This window comes from Corvus brachyrhynchos, unplaced genomic scaffold (genome assembly GCF_000691975.1).
Source record: "Corvus brachyrhynchos isolate BGI_N302 unplaced genomic scaffold, ASM69197v1 scaffold229, whole genome shotgun sequence".
In the NCBI taxonomy this organism is placed as follows: domain Eukaryota; kingdom Metazoa; phylum Chordata; class Aves; order Passeriformes; family Corvidae; genus Corvus; species Corvus brachyrhynchos.
Window position 1 is genome coordinate 5,537,013 of NW_008240042.1, and position 22,387 is coordinate 5,559,399.

At 43.2% G+C, this 22,387-nt stretch overlaps 1 protein-coding gene across 23 annotated transcripts in view; it reads left to right on the forward strand.

Annotated features, from left to right (window-relative positions):
- Positions 1 to 22,387, forward strand: part of ADGRL3 (adhesion G protein-coupled receptor L3) — a 495,252-nt gene that overhangs the window by 340,149 nt on the left and 132,716 nt on the right. For 22 of the 23 annotated variants that reach the window (XM_017744223.1, XM_017744226.1, XM_017744204.1 and 19 more), the window contains one exon: positions 11,989 to 12,069. The exons of the other annotated variant lie outside the window; for it this stretch is intronic. In XM_017744223.1, coding sequence (XP_017599712.1) covers positions 11,989 to 12,069 — 81 coding nt within the window. The remainder of the gene's footprint in view (positions 1 to 11,988; positions 12,070 to 22,387) is intronic. 23 annotated transcript variants of the gene reach the window in all.

Consider the following 22,387-nt stretch of genomic DNA (forward strand, 5'->3'; position numbering starts at 1 on the left):
TCCTGCTGTAGGAGTCACCGAGCCTTTTGACCAATGCTACTTGAAACTATAACGTCAATCAAAACTCAAATGGCTGATATTACTGAGAGTGCATTCAATCCCAAGGTGCCAACCCAGAAATCATATCTCCGAGTGGCCCCAAAGCCAGTGAGTGCTATTAGATATAACCCTACAAAAGAAGGATTAAACAGGGTTGCTCTATTCTTTCTCTGATCCAGGTAAAAAAAAACATGTATCCATCCTGGGCTCCTAAACAATGAGGTGGTTATTACTGGGGCTCAGTGTGAAGCTAATTCTGCAGGAATTTGAATCCCACATAGGTCAGATACCTAATCAGAAATACTGGTGTTTTCTCTTTCCTGCTTGGATCTCAGGAGGGTGAAGGAAGAACTTCATGTGCCTGGTAGAGGCCAGGTTGGCCAGAGAATTGAAGCTTGAATTTGTCAGTTCTTCAGTCAAGAGATCATTCAAGACACCTAAATGCAAAGTCAAGGGTTAGCCTGTTAGAGGAAGTTTAGCTTGAAGTGGTGGTCAGGGCTAGCATATATGAATATGTAAATATGTACATTCATTAAAGCAACAAAAGGGTTGTAGTCTAAAGGGGGAAAAAATTACTTCTCTTGCATTGAGATACGTTGAGTGATTGTGTTTCAGAGGTGTTGGAATGTATGACTAAGGACAATTTGAATATTGTCTGTTGTAGAGGAAAATACTCTAAAGCTGTCTATTAAGTTTATTGCAGCATACTTTACTGCAAAGAACAGGAGCCTGAAGGAGAAGGAGCTGAAAGAGTTTTCAACAGGGCTGAAACACACAACCTTTTGGTGTACTTTTCAGACTCTGTGGTCTCATTTTCAGTCATGCTGTATGTTTCCTGTAGTCTTTTGAGGGGTCTGGCAGGCACATCAGAAGCAATGTAGTCTAACGGCTTCTTCGCCTGCATGTATGCAGCTAGGTCCTTGGGATCAGGAAATTTGGCAGTGCCTCGGGACCCTTGCCCTAGTGCTGGCAGACAGAGCAGTGCCCCAGCAGACCTGTCTGCTGCCCTTGCAGAGGGCAGACATCCAGCATGATTCATACAGGGCGAAGGAGGCTCAGGCGAGAATTAATTTGTATTATTCAGGGAGTACCAATCAGGATCTTATTGTTCTAGGCAGTGTGCAGACGTATAATCAAAACTGTCATCCAAAGGCCTACAGTAACATCATGGGAACTGAGATAAGAATAATCCTGAGACATGCTTGAAGGGCCTTGAGGAATGTAGGCCCCAAATACAGAATATCTGATACTAAAACATTATATTTGACCTTGTATGAAACATCTGGTCTGTAGATGTTTGCTGTATGAACCTGTGTTCTGTGTACAGTTATTTGGAAGTTTGTGAGCTGGTGCAGTTTCTGACCCATTGCAAACTTCTCATTCCCTGGCCTCTTTCCTTCATGAGGAAAGAAATAAGTATAGAATGACAGCATGAATGGAACAGACAGTAAAGTGTTCTGTGTCATTCCTGACTTTGTGAAGCAATGAAAAGGGGCACAGTGAAGTTTATAAAGTCCATAGTTGACTTCACCAGAAGTAAAATTCATAAGCTACAGACTTCAAATCTCTTTGAATCGATAAACCAGCAATTCTGGTCCACGGGTCTTTTAATAATAATAAAAAAAATAATTAAAATTGGCCCCGTTGAGCATGGGTTTCCTCAGGTAAAGAGGGAAAAATAAACATCACAATGTTTTGAGACTTAGTTTGAAAAACTGGAGAAAGGCCCAATAAGCAGGACAGCAGTCACTAAGTTATAAAGTTGTGTTCCATGCAAAGGTGAAAAGAGTACAAAAACAGCAAAGCACCAGATTGTCTTTGCAAAGCACTTTTGTGCTGCTTGGCTTTGCTTCACCTTAAAGGACTGGGGATTTCTGGAGTTCCCAACCGAGGTGATAGGCTCTATTACTGACTGTGACAGGAGCATGCTTAATCTTTGCTATAAAGTGATAAGAGTGCTCCCAGGATTTGGCCATCAAAAATTGTATTCAGAATTGTCACTGATGCAGAAAGGTTGCAGATATATTCACAGCTAGGGGGACAAGGTTTAAAAATGCTTCGATTTCATTTTCTTTGGGCAGAGGAGGGGAAGATGATTCCTAATGATTATTTTAAAAGCATTCCAGTAAGGCTTTCTTCGGATGGCTGATCCAGCAGCTTGCCTCTTGTTGGCATTGGAGATAAACTCAGGCCTATAAGTTCAACTTCCTATGCTGTTCGTGTCTGCATCCAAAGTGTATTGACTCTGTCCTCAGTGGCAGTCAGAAAGTCCATATGCAGTTGCTGTATGGGAATTAGGGAAACACTTGTGTTCAGATCCTGTATCCGTGTGCAGTGGGGTAATGCAAGAGACTAATGAGACCTTCCTCTTCCTCTCCCAGGTTTCTCCATCAAGATAGGTTAATGATAAACAGTGCAGCAAAAGTAAGCGATCTCCCCTCTTCTCCCCCTTTCCCTGACATAGAACTGAAAACATGGATTCTTTAGGAGGCTTTTGATTGAGAGAGAAAACATGAAAACAGAGAGGAAGTCTGTCAGAGTTGGATCAATTTGCCCAAACAGCTCAGTTTTTCAGCTGACAGCATTTTTGCACTCGGAGGGGAGTTGTCAAAATCTCTCTACAGGCAGTCATGTCCTTCATGCTGAGAAATACCTTATATTATCTCAAAAAGAAAGAGGAAAAGAAAAAAAAAAAAAAAAAAAAAAGACAAGATGGCTTAGATTCCTGTTCTTTTAGGTCACGGAGAAAATACCCACTCTTGTTTCATTTCTTCATCAAATCATGTCGTGTTAATCTCGTTTGCTGCTTGATCACTCACTTTGACGTGGAGTTTGTCCCCTCTTGCCGTGTCCCGCTGCACCGCAGCAGAGGCTTGGCAGGAGGCAGAGCCAGGCAGGCAGCAGTGTCTGTCTCAGGGCTCCTGATGCAGATCAAAAGAAGTGATTAATGCAGTTAGGGTGCACTGACCCACTCAGAAAACAGATTACTCGTCTCTTTGCACTTCCCTAATGAGAGCAGTTGATAAAAATACCTGTAATGAAGAAGATGCTTTAATGCTTTATTGTCCGACAGCCCTTTCTGGGCTGCAGTCGCAGTCAGGAATAGTCACAGAAACCCATGAGAGATGGGAGTTAAGGTTTGCATGGTGTATTGGCCACGTGGCAATGGAAGATGGAGTTGGTTACCCTGGACAGGAGGATGCAGGTTCGGAGGCAGAGAATCAGGCCTCTGATGAAATGGGGGCTCGCGGCAGAAGTACAGGCAGTACTGGGGAGGTAAAATGTGGGAATGGAGATCGTGCTACACATGCAGAGACATAAAGGTTGGAAAATAAAGACAATTGGAGGGGACATTGCTATAGGCTATCACAAGTGGAGGCAGGGGAGAGTGACAAATTCTTGGACCACATCACACAGTATCTGAAACCATGAGGCACTTCAATTACCGTCTCCAGGCTGGTGACTCACAGATCTACCTGTCTGCTCTAGACATGTCTCCTACTTCATAATCCAGCATCTTGGCTGATTTCTCTGACAACCCCCCTGGATGCTTTGCCACTGAAATTTAAGCTCAGCATGGCAAGAGCTACTGCCTGATTTCTTCTTCTCCCCCACTGCTCCCCTTTCTGCATGAACAAGAGTGGCATAAGTGAGAGAATGACAGAGCTGTGTCCCAAGCTCTGCCTGTGAGGAGTGTGTGCTGTAGCGCATTTGGCTTTCATTAAACCCCTTGACCTGGAGTTGCTCTCTAAATTACACTGGCAGGTGAATTTAAAGCTGTCTGAAAGGAAGAGAAAGAAGGTTGCAACTGGTGGGAGTCTCCCTGGGGCAAGGAGAGAGTCTGGTGTGGGGGTGGAGGGATTGTCCAGACACAATGCCACTACTGTTCCCAGGTGTGGCTTTATGTTACGGTTAAACTGATGGCTGTCCCCATCCCACCCCTGGCTCTTTTATTCTTGCCCTTTCCTTTGCTTCAGATCTGGCACTGCTGCCACAGCAGCCCGAATTGGTTCTGCTCATTGAGCCAGTGGAAAACTGGTCATTATTGTTTTCAGTGGGTCGTTTTCCATCAGATCAGCTCTACCTTGCTCTGTGCTTGCATTAGTTGCCAGATCTGCTGCGAGAGAGGGGATGGGAATGCCTGGCCATGTCTCAGGGGAGAGGAGACTGCTGTGAAGTGGTTTAGCTCTAACATGAGGCCACAGCCTTGGTTAAGAGCTGCACCCAGCTAGAAGAGATGGGGGTCACAAGAAATAGTCAGCAATATTCCTTCCCCCCAAAGAAAGGGAAAACTAAAACAAAATCTTCTGATGATGAGATCTGCTTTTCAGCATCTGATAGTCTGAGGTGGACAGCCCCAAGGGGATACCTTTCAAAGCAGTGTAAGGAATGATTTTGCCTCTGCAGGAGATAGACTGGATGGCTTTGGCTGGGTTTTCCCTGAACTTCTCCATCCCAAGTCTTTTCAGGCACACCAGAGGCAGAACAGGCTGGGCTTGACCCATTGAGGAGGTTGGAAACATCCTGTTTGACTTTTGGGACGAGAGCAGAGTAAGGACAGCAGGAACTGGCTCAACACTCTTCATATCAGATTAAACCTCTGAGGTGTGGCCAGAAAAATGTCACTGGGTTTTGCTGTATTCACCATTGCTAAACCTGCTTTGGGTGATTAGTGGCCAGTATTTGTCATCTGCTCCAGGGCTCTGAGGACTGCATTGCTCCAAATCCCTCTGTTTCCTCTGCACCAAAATCCTTCTCCTCCTCTCCCATGTTTTTCAGTGCAGGTGACTGGTAACTTGTATTTCATAGCACATCAAGCACATCTGGGAGGGGAGGAAAAATACGATGTGTTGCGTTTCTTTAGCCTGCAAGCCTTTGGGGAGACAAGCTCAAAAAATGTGCAGCCCTGGAGGTCAGTCCCCTGCTTTGGGCACTGGGGAAAGCCAGGCCTGGATACAGCCTTCCTGCATGTGCTGCTGTATGTGGGGGGGGGGGAAGACAGGAGATCTTTAACACAGTTTAACTATCCTGGCACGGGTGAAATATTTCCCAGGTTTTTTAGTTCTTCTTCCTTCCCAGCCTTTATACCACAAGGTAGATTTTGGGATGTCCACTGGGGGATGCAGAGCATCACTGGAGCCAAGGTGCTGCTAAATCAAATGTTTTAAGTTCTTAACAGAAGAATGAGGTTCATCTCAAAAACATGAATTATAATGTTTGCACATCAAAACGAGAAGTCTTGGTGTGACTTGAAGAAGCTCATTCATCTCTGAGTTCAGCTGGAACATGAGTTTCTGAGTCCTAAATGCTCCTTGGAAAATACACATCTGCCACTGCTGAAAAACTTACAATTGCTTCGCCTGCTGTAATGCTCAGTTTTTAACCCATTCCTTTGGCATTATTTTGACCTTATTTTCTCCTGTAGCTCAAACCTAGCCTTGGTCCTCCCAGGTAATGGCTGTCACATGAGGGACAACTTGGCCATCAAAAAGGGTCATTTTGATTTCCTTTGTCTCATTGTTAGGGCTGTTGTTTGTTGTGACAAATTAAAAACAGGAATAGTACTACCTCAGAAAAGTCTAGTCCGCCTTCCACTCACACAAGCACACTGCCAGGTGCTGCTTTTGGATTTGCATTTACTCTAAAACATGAGAGGCATGTGTGACAGGGACTTAGCCAAACACTTTCTTCTTTTTTCCATTGAATTTTCTTTCTCACATCCAAGGTCTTCTTTGCATTTGGCAGGTGCCTTGACTGAGCCTGAAGTTTGCTTTAGTCAGTACTGGGAAACTTGGCCATGGCCCACTGAGGCTGCTGGTGTTGGTAACCTCTGTTTTCAGCAGGCAGACGTGACCAGGAGCCAGCTGTCCCTCGTGGAAGCCACACTGCCGGTACCCTACTTTTTCCTGCTGCAGTGGCTCTAAGCTTGCAATAGTTCCCTGTATGAAATACAAGAGGCAAAATGGCAAGAGAGCAGGGATAATGTAGTCAGAGAGTTCCTCTTGGGAAAGAGGGTTTTCTTGTATTCAGAAGCATCCACGGCTTCAAGGGAAGGACAGGGAAATGACCGAGGGAGCGAGGGAAGAAGATGGAGCGTGTGAGTTGCTGCTACCCTAAGGAGTTAAAAGGGCATTGAGAGATGAAAGAGAGATGTACAGATGAAAGAGAGGTACTCCATAAAGGCCATGAATAAATGAAGCAGTGGACAGAATCCGTGCTAACTCTGACATGTCTGAGGAAGAGAATGGCTTTATAAAAGCTTTATTTAAAAAGAAAGCTTTTAATGCAAAATGGAAAAGGGTGGGCAGTGAGAGAATGATGTTTTGTAAAGATAGTCATTGATGAAAGGCAGAAAAAAAGGCTGCCAGGAGAAGTCTGAATATATGCAGAGTAATAGGTCTGAATTAAATTTGTTTAATGGCATGTCAAAAGAGTTTGTTAACAAGCCCACCTGCTTTTTAATTTCTCTTTTCACATGTTTTATATATGCCTACATATTATGGGATTCAAAAAGACTCATGAAGGGAGAAAAAAAGACAAGAAAAAAATTTACTAGTTTTGAAAATTAAAGAGGATGAGAGTGATGATTCCAGAAACTGCAGTCCAGCAAAGTAAATGTAATCTTTTGCTAGATAATAAATTGGATTTTTAAAAAAATTCTGCTAACATTTACAGAATTACACAAATGTGTCCAAAAAGTAATGTTGTATTTTATAGATGAGATCATCACAGACAAACTGGACTGCTTTTGATAATGATTTTTTTCAGTTACATGGAAAAAAAAATAGGCCACAGCATAAAGAACATAAAGAACATAAAGAATACTTTATCTGTAGAGATACTGGTAAAATTGTCATTATGTTTTCCAAGACTTTTCCTCAGAATATATATGTTGCATACCTAGTATGTGCCCATCCTATTGTCACCAAAAAAACCGCCAAATATGTAAAGAGCTGAAATCAAAGGCTCGGGAATGGATCTGTGGTTTCATGGGTATTAACTAATTAATAATCGAAGCAAGTGGACTAAAAATCCATGGAGGTGCCTGCATTCAGAGGTGCAGACAAGAAAGGGTGTAGGAGAGGCAGTACCTGGAAGCATGGGTCATCAGAGATGCCAGCACAAAGTTAAATTAAATCCTCTGGATGAAATGCTGACTAGGTTGTCTGAAAAGGATCTTGAAAACTGGTGAACCTGTGGAAGACAAAAGAATGCTACAAGAAGCTGGAAAATAGGTGGAAATCTGAGTAATCTGACATGACAGAAAAAAATTGTGTTGCAGTGATTGCCTCTGGATAAGGACAGCAAAGAAAGGGGACTCTCACCCCTTGAGAACAAAGAGTCTGAAGCATGTTTGTTTAAAAAAAAATAAATACATCTCCTGGTGGCTTGTCGCTGCAGCTGCTGGATCTGAGTCAGGCATGGGGCAAAACTGATAAGGACAGCAAAGAAAGGGGACTCTCACCCCTTGAGAACAAAGAGTCTGAAGCATGTTTGTTTAAAAAAAATTAATACATCTCCTGGTGGCTTGTCGCTGCAGCTGCTGGATCTGAGTCAGGCATGGGGCAAAACTGCAATTCAGGTGCACGACTGTCCATACCCACCATGGGCAGTGAGCAGAGGAGCAGCAGGGAAAAGGGAGAGCCATGCATTCCGGTGATTGTGGTTATCTTCATGGCATCACCGGGCTTTTAGAGACAAGTCATCAGATGTTTTAAAATGCCTTATTTGTAGTCTGGTAAGTGTTGGTGGTTTTTTTCCTTTGCTTTTGGGGGTTTGAATCTTTCAGTCTTATGTTTTCTATTCAGGCTTTTTCTTTGACAGTGCACTGGAATATCTCAGGTAGAAAATAAGCAAGGGCCAGGCAGAAATGTTGCCCACGTGTACACATGACAATAGGCGTTGTACTCTAGAACAATCAAATGTCACCAGCACTGGAAATGTGGCCCAGGATCAGGAAGAAGGCCTGCCCTGTTAATGTGCTAGAAACAGTGGGTATGCTTCTAAAAAGGACCAGGAGGAAGTGGTTTTAATAGGTACACAGATGAGACTTCTCTGTTGCTGCTTTTCTTGGTTTGTCCATGCATTTGCAGATTTTTTTCTGTAGTTTTATATCATTGCATCTGTAGATGACTAAATCACTTAGGGGCAGATTTTTGAAGATGTGTGGATGTTTATTTTCTGTCTATGAGCATCCAGATCGCTTTTTACAAAAATAGTGGAAAAAAAAATCCCTTAGGCCAAGCTATGATGTTTCCTTCAGTCTTCAGAAAACATCTTTGTTCTTCTAAGTTACTAGCTTTTTAAAATGCATTGTATCTCTCATGTGTCAGACCTGAAAATAATGGCCAGTCAAGCACTTTTTCTAATTCACAAACATCTTTCTCATTTCCTCTACCTGAGGAAGGTAGAGGCCATGTCACCAGATAGACTATCAAGGTCATATCCATATTTTTGCTACCAAACATGGGGGATTTTCTCACCTTGTCACAGCACGTGCACGTGGCCTGGCTGCTATGAAGACAGGCGGCTTGCACCTACCTGTGCCACACGTGCTGTTTGCCCTGTCTCACCTGAGATGCTGTTGATATTTAGGCAGCATTGGCCAGACCTGCATCCCTGTGTTATGGTGCAAGACAAGCAGGTCAGGGATGATCCACAGTTGTCTTCCAGCATTAGCCCTTGTTGCCTGTTGCTGCCCCTGCCCTGCCTGTGCCACTCACAGGGAACCAACCATGGGCACAGGCCTCTCCAGCAAGAGGGAGAAGGGAAATGGAACACAATATGAGCTAGTAGATACAAAATTGGCAACTTCATCAAACACTACTTTGATGATTACGTTTGATTGCTGTTTACTTTTTTACCTGGGAGCTGGCCGCAGAAACAGCAGATGGGTATATGCAGGGTGGGGTCAGGAGAAGGCCATGCAAGCTGTTCCGATATGAGGCGTGCTCAACTTCCCATCAGCAACAGAGACATCTTGACCTTTGGTATTTTGTCAGAAGTCTCCTTTCTTTTTCCTGCACCACTGTCAGCTCAGGCTCAATGTGCAGAGAAAACAGCTGGAGGATTGGAGAGACAGGTGTGGACTGTTTCTGCCTTCTATTTTTGTTTTAAAGTTCTCACATCCATCTTTACAAGTGCTTTTCTGCAGCAGCTGGAACTGAAGACAGGGAGATAGGAGTCCTTCATTCCTAGGGCTGGGGCTTGCAGCAAGCATCTGAAACTGCAAAATTCACTCAAAAGGGAGTGGGAGTCGGCCTCACTTGGGAAAGCTGGTTCTGTCAGTCTTTGAGATCAACTTGAGCTTGTACCAGTGATACCAGTCTCAAAACCTTTCATAGGTCCCCTGGGTAGAATTTTGGTTTTTAATGGAGTCAGTGGCAACCTTTGTAATGCCATTAAAGGCCAAGAAGACTGTGTGCTTGTGTACCAGTCCTATTGCCAGGCCTTACTTCAGACACCTCTGCTTGCCTCCTTCCCTCAACTCTCTCAAAGGTCACCGCTGGCAATAATAGTAAAACCAAAGCAAAAATGTAATTCTCTTGATTAACAAGATTTATAAGGTAACAGTTTCTCCAGTCTGAACACACTGATGAGTCTGAAGAACAAGCGAGCTGGCACTGATACCCAGAAAATGAATCACAACAATTGTTTGCATTGGTTTTTTTTGGAGAAGGAATATTAAAACCCAAATTTTGATTCATTATCATTGTGAGAAGTGTGCAGTCTAAGAGAAGTATGGGGTTTTTTAGTAGTAGTATGTAGTAGTAATAACAGAAATTTGATTTTCTTTTGCAAGTACTGTGTTTTGCATCAGCAGCAAATAGATAAAAGCTTTCTGCAACTTGTTTCATTTATCACTAGAGAGCATTTGATGCTACTGCTTTCTCCATATAAAGTAAAAGCCTTAATAAAGCAGTAATAAGCTTCCATAGTTATTACTGAGTTGTAATGAATGTCTAAACAAACTCATAGATGTTTTTAGCCTTTCATATAATGTGGATGTATCTTCTTTACTCCAGCCTAGCCCCTTAAGTCTGCAGAATTATTCTCTTTTGGTTTGCTCTCAGGAAGATTTAAAAAATCTCAGGTGATTTAAAAAAAAAACCAACCAACCAGCCAACAAAAAAACCCAAAAACCATGTGTCAGCAGTGTGCCCAGAGCAAGTCCTGTAAAGGGCCATAATGATGATAAAGGGAAGCATCTCTTTGTGGGGATGGGCTGAACAGCTGCAAGTATCCAGCCTGGCCCAGATTGTCGAAGGGATCTTATTGATATGTATAAGTACATGATGACAGGGAATAAAGAAGATGGAGCCAGGCTCTTCTTACAGGCAGATAGTGGAAAAGCTGTTCTATTTTTTTTTCCTGTGAGGGTGGTAAAGCACTGGTACAGATTGCCCAGAGAGAGACTGTGGAGTCTCCATCCTTGGAGATACTGGAAATCAGATTGGACACTTGCCATGGGCTCTTTCTGCCCTTGAGCTGGGCTAGGTGATTTCCAGAGTTTCCTGCCAAGCTCAGCTATTTTACATTTCAGTAGTATCTTTGATGCAGCAAATGGGGAGACTGTTCTGTGGTTATAAGGGCACTGATCATCCCGTACATCAAGCAGCTCAGAGTGAGAGCAGACTGTCTCCTTGTTCCTGCTGCAGAACCAAGCAGCTATTAAATGATGACTTTTGCTCACTAATGACATCAAATGGGTTTTTAACATGTAAACGAGAAGAGGAAAGCACAGTAACTTGTTATTTGCTATGGGTTTGCCTGAAGTAGATATCCCATGTTAAAGCACTTAAAAGCAAATACGGAATTTATGATGTGTTGGTAGATTTTAAACCTGAATTACGTCCAGTTGTTGTAATGGCTAATAATGCAAATTATCTGAGTCACCCTCAGTGTAAAGCAGTAAATATAACCTGCACATTCAGACACACTTCTTTTTTTTTTTTTTTTTTTCTCCCTTTTCCCATTAATATTTTATCTCCCTGAAGAGATGTTTTCAGCATGTTATGTGCACTAGCATACTGTGCTTGTGGTATTCCTGGATGTCATTACAAAGAAGCCTGAAGACTGTACCACTGCTCCGCTGCCTGTGACGCTAGCTTGGAAATTGCTTGGAGCAACAACAGCAAGTGTCAACAGGGAGCTGTATTAATTATTTGGAATGTGTCTCTTAAGAGGAATCAACTGCTTTTATTGCAGAACGAATATTACTTGAAATGGGAAGGTTACTCTAACTGTTATCATAATCTATGTGTCATTAACTTTCCATGTTTAGAAGAAGAGATTAACAACCCTGTAAATTGGCACAGTAAATAGATGAATTATAAAAAAATGTTTTTATTATAAATAGAAGTTTCTCAGTATACTTACCTCCAGATTGCTGGAGAAGGATTGAGTCTTTAGCAACTGAGAAGCTGCATGGTGGTGTTGGGAACCAAAAAACTTCCACCTATGTGAAAGCAATGCTGAGCTCTGAAAAATGATATCTGTGTCTCCTTCAAGTGGGACAAACAGGTGGGATTGTGCTTCATACCATGCTTGCTTCAAAAATTGCTGTGACATAGGAATGCTTGCTTCCCTCTTAAAGTGAGGTTAACAGATTGAATGGCTTGTGTGAAATCGGGTTCTCTTCCATAGCATATATATAGAGAACAGGTTTCAAGAGAACATGGTGCAAGGTGTACATAGTAGTTGTAAAGCAGGTGTAACTAAAGTTCAGCAGAAGTACCCGTGTCTGCAAGGAAAAAGTGAGAGATGGGAGTGGTTTCAGCTTTTCACCAGATGTCCCCACAAAATGGAAGTTCACTGTGGAAAACACACAGAACAAAATCCTTGCAAACCTGTTTTTAATCCAGTGCCATAAAAATGCTGTGGTTTTGACTATAGCCCTGATAGATCTCTGTAGGAAACAGCAGAACTAAACCACTTATTTGTCCACAGGGCAGGCTCACCATGGGCAGGTTTCCTACATTGCCCCACCGATCCACCTCGATTCGGATGTGGAGAGACCGCCATCCAAGGGTGAGTCAGTGAGACAGTCTCCATTCACTTGCATTCCAAACCAGCCACAGGCATGGGTGGACATTGCTCACTTGTTCACAGAGCCTCCATGGCCAAGTTGTCACCCTCCATCTGAGGACACTCTGGGGAGCAAATTAGTTCCTGCAAGAGAGGCGTATGTGAGATGACCGTGTCCCACGTGTCCCGTTACATACCTTTGAACATACCATAACTTCACAGGCTGGTTTGCTCTCCTCACTAGTTTACTCCTGCAGGGACAGGTACACCTTAGGTCCTGCCATCTGTCTTGCACCTTTCCTTCCTGATGGCAGTGCAAGGGCACAGGGAGCTGATGGCACAATGCAAAAAGGCAGATTTCAGCTCCCCCTCAGGTGAGTGAAGTATACAGAATGGATTGTACAGTAGTTCAAGCCTGGATTCAGTCCTCATTGCTGTTGCTTGAGGTTTTTTTTCCTAAGACTCGGTGAGGAGATGTTGATTATAGAGGATGACTCAAATTTTAGGTGGGCTGATTGCCCTTGGGAGTGGTGCTAGTAGCCAGTATGTACAGAGTAAGTCCAGAATGGCCTTGCTAAGACAGGTGCCTGTCTTGAATGGTGCAAATAAAGCAATGTGAATGTGCGGCCTTGATTTCTCTGCCCCATTTGGAGGATCATTCCCAGGCTGTGCTGTGCTGTGCTAAGCCCCCAGTGTTTGCCCCTGTGGCCTGGGGAAATGAGCTTGTCCCCAGAGAAAGCCTATGTGGTGCTGCAGACTTCTTACACCTCCCTTTGCTCCTTTTGGTTAGGCTGGTCAATATTCAGGTATGATATCAAAGTTAGCAGCTTGGAATAGATAGTTCCAAGTTCTTCTTGGAATAGATAATAGCAAAGCTAAAATCATACAGGAATATGAAGGGATTTCTTGGTCAACTCTGCAAGTTTATATGAACATCAAACTCAGGGAATGTTGTGGAAGAAGAGAAGGGGAGGAAAAGGACAGCCAAAGTGTGATCGGATGGAGATACTCTGTACCTTAGGTTTGGGATTTTTTTCCCTTTTTCCTGCTCTTCAAAGGGTGCTACAGTGGCAGAAAGGGGACCAAATTGACCTGTATGGTGATCGTCACCGTTCTGCCACAACACTGTAAGGCTGTTGGTCTGTGTTTTGTGTCTGCACATGTTTCTCTAGCTGCTCTTAATTGAAATATGCAAGGAACCATGTGCTGGGTGGTGTGAGGATGCCAGATGCACAGTCCTCTCTCCAAATCTGGTCTTGCCATGAGCCAGGCTGATTGTGTACAATCTCCTGGCAGTCCCCAACCTCCGTTCAGCTTTAAGTGAACTACCCTGGCATTTGACGTGTGCATTTGAGATCATCAGCTTCTCCTAAGTCATTTGAAAACCTCCAGTTCTGTGGTAAAATTTACTACCTTGCTTTTATAGCAGAGCTCTCTAGTGAGGCAGAGACAGTTATGACTTGCAGGACCTTCTTTCTCTAGTCTGTCATTGAGGTGATGAATCAGAACTTACTTAGAATAGGTCAATGTAAATCCTTGCCTTGGCATCTGAACAGACTATAGAAGACTGAAGGATGCTGGAAGAGCAGCAGAGAGAGAGAGAACCTGTGTCTTGCTTTCTCCAAGCTGAAAGAGCTAAAGACTAACAAAACTCTTCAGTGATCTGCTGTTCATGAGGGCAGAGCTACCTCAGCAAGATAAATGGCAGTGCCACCAGGAGCAGGGCGAAGTGGGTCAGGCAGAACAGTTGCAGTGCTTGCAGAGAGGGTAAAATAGAGTTTATCCAACATAAACTACTACATTGACGCCTTTAACCAGGGCCTCCACCCCCCTAGCTGAGAGATCTTAAAGAAGGAGCTGCTCCTGGTGGAAGGACTGATATTACTGCTGCTGTGTGCTGGTAAAAGGACTTGAATACTCTTGTGTAACTTAACAGGAGAGGGCCAGGGAGGAAGCCAGGCATCAATCTATTAGCTGGTGACTAGGGGCTGTTAAAATCGTAATAATTGGTACTGTCTCCTGGGGGAAGAGCAAGGCTTTCCTCTGGCCCTGGGATGTGGGATGTGTAACTCTGTTGCCTCATTTCTGGTCTCAGCATCCAAAATCCATGAGATTATGTAATAATATTTTTTTTTCCCCATAAGTATTTTAGGCTTATGACTCCTTTTTGTTTGCCTGCTTTTTCTGACACCTTTGGACATGCTTGGTTCATGTTCCAAGCTTCATCCCATAACCACAAGAGCTGTTTCAAACAAAGGAGTCAAAACCACCTATCCTTAAGCTTGCGTTCCTCCACATTTCCTGTAGCTGGATCTCTAAAACCAGAGCAGCATTATGACAGTCAGCATAAACCACTAATGCTTTTGTCTACTCCTTTGATGCTCTTCATTCCCCCTCCATGCTGCTCCTTGCACTAAGCTGAATGCCAGGTGCAGGCCAACCTCGCACTCAGAGTGGCAAAAAGAAGCAGCCACCATACAGTTTTAATTGTAATAAATGGAAATAGAGCCTGGGTAGATGCTTTAATAGGAGCATCTTTCCTTCCTGTATCATCAAAAAAAAGATACAGCTTTAGTGCTCCTGTGGGTCTATGCAGTTGCAATTCTCAGCTGACAGATTTATTTGTAACTGCCTCTTCCTTCTCCTTTTTAAAAATTTTATCACTGGTGACATTTACACACATTGTTTATGCATGCAGGAGATTTTTACCTGCCTTTCAGAGTCCTGACACTGGTGGTGAATGGAGTATAAACTGCAGTAGTTTACTAGTACATTAGTGTCACTGTGCATTACAGGGTAATTACTCTGAGCCACTGCTCTGTGCAGCCACCCAGTAATGACACTGTACATCACTGAATAGAAATGAAGCCTTGAATCAGCATTTTTCATCAAGATGCTTCTTACTCCCCACCCCCTTTTTAATTTGAGGCTGTTGTAAAATTAGCTCCATCTAAGAAGCACTGTTAACCACTATTTTTACACCTCCTTTCAGTCCAACAGTCTGGATGTGACTACATGATTTTTATGCAAGTGTTTACATTTTCTTTGTACAGAAAAATTCCAGGGATATCTGAGAACTTAGGTTGTGATAACATAGACTGAAGATTAAACCTGTGTTTAAAAATGGATCACTGGTTACTGACAATAGCAAGGAGTTTCATAGATGAGAGTGACACTGATACTCTGGTTTAGAAAGGGGTTTTATGGAATTATCATATATAGCAAGAAATTAAATGTTTATACTCAAATTCTGCCAGGTACTAAAACACAGTAAAGAAGTAAATTAAACTCACTGAATATGTGCACTAAAGCTATTTATAAAGCTGAATAGAAGCAGATTTTAGTGTATATGTGGAATCATATTAATCTTGAAATGTATGCCTGGCATTTCAAGATAGGCAGCCTGAGAAAGTCTCCTCCCCTGTTGAGCTGATGTTTTGTAAAGGTTTCCTTCTAAGTTGAAGTTCAGAGAGTAGTTATCTTTGAGATTGATATGCTTGAAGTCAGTACATTTCCTAAACATTAGCTGATAAGCAAAACTCTGTACTGGTCCCCAGTTCTAGAAATAAATAGCAAATAGAGGAGGCACAGGAAGTTCTTATCCTTCTGTGCAGATTTCTCTAGCCAGGGAGGTTGTTTTGGCACTGTGTTAAGGCACTCTGGGAGGTTTTCCTGTAAACCCCAGTTATCAGGTTCATATTCCATAAACACAGAATCTGGCCTTAGTGCTTAGACAGCACGTCAGTGAGACAGAGGTTTTGCTGGGTTTGCACCTTTCTTTTCCATCCTAGCGGAAGATGTTCCTTTGTGCTTTCTTTGCTCAAAACCTGGATCCATTCTGCCATTTTTCTCCACTTTGCATTTGCAATATCTGAGGGAGAACCTTTCCTGAATGCACGGTGAAGTCTTATTTCCAAAAATAGAGTAGGCTTTTTGTTAGTATGAATTCTGGGTCTTATTTATTTTTTTCCCTCCCAAAGGTCCCAGAGAGGGTCGATGGCTTCGCAGATGATGTAGAAGGATCTGACAGCTGGGCTTATTGCACAGCCCCAGTCCTCCTTCCCAGGTCCAGGGAAAGGGGAGGGCTGGGCAGCGAGGCCACCCAGTAGCACTCCTTGCCTTAATTCAAGCTGACGCACGGGGTCATGTATCCCATGCTCATCCAGCCCTGAGACACCAGCTTGCCTGCCTCTCCCTCCCAGCTCCAGCACTGAGAGAGGTGCGTTCAGGAGTCCCTGCTGGGAGCCAGCGGGGGCCAGGCACCTCCTGTTTCCAGGCTTTTCCATTTTCTGCTGGAATTGCCCCCCCGGGGAAGGCATTCTCTCAGCTCAGGAGTCCTTTACAGTGTCCCTCTGCTGCTCTCAGAGGTCCTGCTTTTACTCATCCTGCTGCTTCTAAGTTAGCTGTATGTTTCCAGCTTCTTAAGGCAGTATTATTTTCCAGATGTCATTCAGGTAGACGAATCCAGGGGAGAGGCTAATTTGATGCCTGTAAGCCAAGAAAGGATCATGCAGTGGATGCTCTTTGGTGACCCCTGTGCTCAGGACCCTTCTTTCCTTTTCCCTTACACAATTCTGGGATACTGTGTTGTGTCCTGCTCTTTCTTGGCCATGTACTTTGGTTTTGCTTAGCCTTTTTTTCAAGGATGACATTTCTCAGGGCTTCCCCTTTGTGGCTGCCCATAGCCCACTAGAGGATTTCCCTCACTCCATCCTGGGGTGTGAGTGTTCGTTGCAGAAAGCCAGCACCATTCTGTTATCCCGTGTGGCTTTTAGGAAAGCAGTGTGTGAGAGGCATGCAGGTAAGTGGTGTTGCACCAGTTGGGTGGAAGGTGACTGTCACCACACCTGCACCATCAGTGGAAAGGTTTTGCAATGACTGCAAGCCTCACGTGTACTGTGAATTTGCAGCTGCCTTGTTTGGAAGTCTCTTCCTGAATCTGTCTACACAGATTTGTTTGTTGTGTTGCTTTGCTGTTTGTTTGCTTTTTGTTTGAGTTCGATTTTTTTTTTTTTTTCTTGTGATAGGCAGCCTCATTCCAGGCTGGATATGAGTCTTCAAACAGCCTAGCATTGCAACGGGGTGGGTTTTGGGTGGGGTGGCAGATGCAGATGCAGGGATGCATTGGCAGGGATGGGGGTTTGTTTGGTGGGTAGATGGTGAAGGGATGGATGAGCTCTGATATAATAACGCTTTTCTCAGTTTTATGCAGAGCTCTCTGAAAATCTTTCATTGTGGCTCATGTCTGTACTGAAACGTCCACCTTCTACACTGCTGTTCCTAAGGCAGGCAGCTGCTTTCAACATGGGCTGTGCATGTTTATTAATTCCTCGTTAGGTTTCATGGGTGGTGCTAACAAGTATCACAACCAGAGAACAACAGAGCAGCGAGCCTGTAGTCCTCCTGTTTGCTTGTTGCCATCAGTGAGGTCCCACCTTGCCTCCTGTAGCTCTCCACAGTCAGAAAGGGTTAATTGCACGCCGTTCACCGTTTTGGTTTTCACTGTGGTGCTGAATTGTTGCTCTTATTTCTCCGGAATGTGTGTTTTCACTGCAGAGGAGCACCTCGGGGCATTGCTGTTTATTTATAAGATAACAGCGTTTGCTCTAGCAGAAAGCTGGAGCGAACAAAGTCTCTCAAGGAGGAGTGCTAACTCCTGTGTGCTGGTGGAAACTGTTCAAAGTATTTACACTTGAAAATACTTGAAAAGGATTTTGGGGAAGGGGCGAAGAACAGTCTGAGTGATATTTAACACCTTTTCCATTATTCTTAGTCATCTGAAAAAAAATTTTGAAAGGGCACTTTTTAAGAAGCTTTTTTTTTACCAGCTTTACTCCTAGTAAAGGAGTTTTGCTATGGAGATCAGCATGAACTGTGATTTAAAGATGCCTTGAAATGTTACTCTTTGTAGGCCTTTTGAAGCCACTGTATGACCTGATAAGCTCAAAATGGACATGGACATGCACTCAGGAGATTCTTTTGACAGTGGCTTTTGGTTTCCGCTGCACTGAGTTTTGCCACTCGCCATCAGTGGTGGAAGTTTCCAGCCACCTGACAGTGGCAACAGCTGGAAAGTAGAGTCAGCTATGGCAGTGCACCCTCAAGCATCACTAATCTAAAGTGAATGTCCTATTACCAGCTTGGAAAAAAGCTGTTGAACCAGTTCAATGTGGAAAAAAGAGTGTAGTGCTGCATGCAGCATGAGACCCTTTCTCAAACTTTTTTTTCCCTTTTCTGCCAGACTAATTTTTGGCTACGCTTCTCTTCCTGAAATATTTATAGGGCAAATAACTGTTTTAAATGAGCAGATGGGGGAGACATAAGACAAGCTGTTAAATTAATAAACATGTGTGGTGCTTTATCAGTAAGGGAGCCCATTTTGGCATTTCTTCTGGATGATTTGTATGGCCTATCACCATGGCACCTGGTGCAGGGACAAGAAATGGGTACTTAATAACCAAACAATGTGCAAACTCCTTCCATTATAACTTCATTATGTCAGATATAATTGTCTATAACTAGATGTCAAATACATAATTTATGTCCAGCTCCCCTGTGGAATAGTGGGCATATGAATGAATGGCCCCATTAATGGGAAGGAGCTTTTACTGTAACTGTTCCCCTCCTGGTACATGGTCCATTTTGTCACCTGGTATTAATTCTGAATCCTTTCAGGGCTGCAGAAAAATGCCTGTTATATTTATGTTTGTGTAATGGGAGAAGATGGCAAATAAATCATATGAGAGATCAAATTTCAGGTTCACTGATTTCCTAAGCCATATGCTTGTGTGAAAGAGACTAGGATTGGTCTGCAGTGCTTTGATTGAGAGGCATAACCAGCCTTCATTTTACACATCCAGAGATGTTAAAAAGGCGCACGATGTAAGGTAGCGCTTCCTGGGGGAGCCCCCTGCCACAAGGAGCTTAGCAACCCTGGAAAGCCAGGATTTGCCACTGCAGCCATGCTGCTGGCATCCTTTGCTGTGTGTTGTGTCTTCTCTCGCACTGTGTCACGTGAGGCCTGTCTAGACAAGGACTCCATGACATAACTGAAGCGTGTCATCGTCACCTGGAAGGATGGAGGATATGAAAACCCTGTTTTTCCAGAGAATTCCTCTGGAAATGTATGGGGGTGTTGGAGTGGGACATAGAATCCCAGTTGTTCGGTGGAAGGCTTGTGTATATTCACAAATAGGTACAAATTCAAAGGACCAGGTTGGAGTAGCATCCTTTTCTGCATTTTTATTATTAATGTTATAATATGTAGTAGTGTTATAATGTATAATGATCAGGGATCTGAAGCACCTCTCCTGTAAAGGTAGGCTGAGAGTTTGTGTTATTCAGCATGGAGAAGAGAAGGCCCCCAGGAGACCTTCTAGCACCTTCCAGCACCTTCAGGTGCAAGAAAGATGGGCACAAACAGTTTAGCAGGGCTTGTTGCAATAGGACAAGGGAAAATGGCTTTAAGCTGTAAGAGATATTAGAAACAAATTCTTTACTTTTGAGTGTGGTGAGGCACAGGCACAGGTTGCTCAGAGAAGCTGTGGCTGCCCCATCCCTGGAACTGTTTGAGGTCTCGTTGGATGGGGCTCTGAGCAACCTGGTCTAGTGGAAGGTGTCCCTGCCCATGGCAGGGGGGTTGGAACCAGATGGTCCTTTAAGGTCCCTTCAAACCCAAACTATTCCATGATTCTGTGATTTTCTGTTGCTGTTACTTTTCACTATGTGTATGATGTATTTAGAGAAAGCAAATCACCCTTACAAAAGAAATGTAAAAAATGTAAAAAATGTTCTGATTCAAGTTAGGAACAGCCACTTCTAAAGAGCGGGGCCATCCAGTGGTGTAGTTTGTTTGTCTTCCAGTAAAATGTAGAAATATAGTTTGCCATGTTCTCATAGAGAAGTTCATCAGCAGTGCTGTAGAAAGGCAGGCAGATGATTTCCCATGCAAGCAAATCATGTTAGACTCATACATACTACTCTTGACAGCACTGAGTCGAAGAGTTTTGTGTTTATTTGATGGCTCTTCAGCTGTGCAGTGGAATTTTCTGTAGGTAAGCAGGTTTTTTTACAGCGTTTGGCTCTTGGAATCTTCTTTGGATGAATCAGATATTGTTGGGAATGAGAGATTTCCGCCAGAGACAGTGATCTGATGCTTTATAAAGTGTCTGGGTTTAGAGCCTGTTTTGGCCCCTGAATTTCCTCAAAGTGGATTGTTGAATTTTGATTCTTTTCTTTGTGTCTTGTTTGTTACAGGGAATGCTAGTGATGTGATGTAATCCATTCAGAGGGAAAGGTGTACCTGTGAATTGCGTACCTCACTCTTAAAAAGTGCTTTTGGAAATCCCAGCCTTAATAGATGCATACTAAATACTGATTTACTGATTATGGAACACCATGCTAAGATTGTAACTTGGCTCCCTCATAAGAGGCCTCATGTTTTATGACTTTCAGCCAAGTAAATTTGGCTTGAAAACTGCAGTGTTTGCTCAGAAGAGAAGGGCTGCTATCCTCTAGCTCCAAATGGTTTGTTACTGCCTTCAGATCGGCTTGATGTAGTTTGTTCTCCTTGAAAACTCACAAGAAGCAGTATTTGAAAGATCTTACTGCCTGTAAGAACAGATACCAAGGTTGATTAGCTGTAATTATAAGGGTTAGAGGTCCAGCATGCATGAGGGTGCAGCAGCTGTGGGGCTGTTGGCCAAGGAGCTTTCAGGGATGGAGAAAAACAGCTGGAGTTGAGGCAAGAAGATGACTTTGCCCGCTGGGTTTTTTGCAGGTAGGTACAGGGAAAGATTAAACATGCTAAATAGTAGTAATTCACTGCAGCTGGTTTTTTTTTTTTTTTTGGGAAAATTGCTTGGGCTTTCTTCATTAGAAAATGACTATGAATGCTCTCATGGCAGTCTCCCCTTTAGATTTTCTCAAAGTCCTGGTTTCACGTTCATCTCATTATGAGCACTGCTTTCCACACGTGGGTGTGTGTGTGACTGTATTATGCCCACAAATTTAGCAGTAGATGTGCAGCAAAATAACACTGTTACTGAGTAAACAATTACATTTCATTTTCAGGAATAAAAGGGAATCTGTGCCCATAAATCATCTTCTAAATAATCTGTGTTGGAGAGTAAAAAGAAGATGAGGTTTCTAAATTCATGAAGGCCGTTCACAGTGGAATCCTGTGTGCCACTGAAGTGTAACAAGCTTATTTATATTTTATTGTGCTTCTAGATCAAGCTGTATTATTATGGGCTGCGTTCCCCTGACACTATAGCCGTTGCTAAGGAAGAGTACATTATGTTAATATTTTGTGATCATAACTATGCAGGCTGGGTTATGTACATTGAAGAAGTTGGGGGTGGGGGGAGAAGTTAATGCACCATTTTGATTAGAGCCTCCTCAGATTATTGCTCACATTTAGAAGCAAAAACTAAGCTTGAATTTGAGAATAATTCACACAGAAAATGGGAGAAAACCAAACAATTGAAACAATTTGTTCACTGAACTTTAAAATTGCCCAGCAGTTGGAATCTGGAACCAGTACTGCTAAGAGGGAATCTGGCAGAAGCAAGCTGAATGCTTTTACCAAACATGTGCAGTGAAGAATTTCACAGCTTCCTCATGCCTTAATGTGTTTGGATCATGTAAACAGAGCATTCATCCTTAATTCCTATTTCCTGACCATTTCCAGTGCTGGTGTCTATTGTGTGATTTCAGTCCTTTCTCATTCATTTAGCTTGATTCACTAAGAGCCTGCAGTGTGGCCAGCACCATACACAAAGTAAAATGGCAAATGATGCATTAGCTCCAGTGTATGGAGTCAGAGAAAAGGCCAGAGTCATGATCAAGATACCAATGTCCATGCTGGTTATTCTAAAAAACACACTCTACAGACTGTATTGATAAGCATTATGAAAATATTTACACAACAAGTAAAATAAACAAGGAAGGATCTTGGCATTTCTCCTAAAGGAACGTTCTGAACTGAGTTTCCCCTTTCAAAACTGTTTTCTCATTAATACTGCTGCCAAGGCATGAAGGAACCACAGAGGAGGAGGACTGGATGGGTAGGAGCTCGCCTCAATTCTGCTGTGCCTTGCACCTCTCTGATTCAGCCAGGACAATGCCCTCAGGAGAGTCCTCAGGGTTATTGTGGTCATGGCACCCAAGAACAGATATTATTTGCCTTGTACTACTGTCTCACACTTTCAAACATTCAGTGCAACAGAGCTGGGTTTGCACTTGGATCAGGTGGGGTGAGGCTTATCCCCTCCTAATCTCATCTCCTAAATCAAGGGGTGCTGAGCAAGCAGGTCCACCC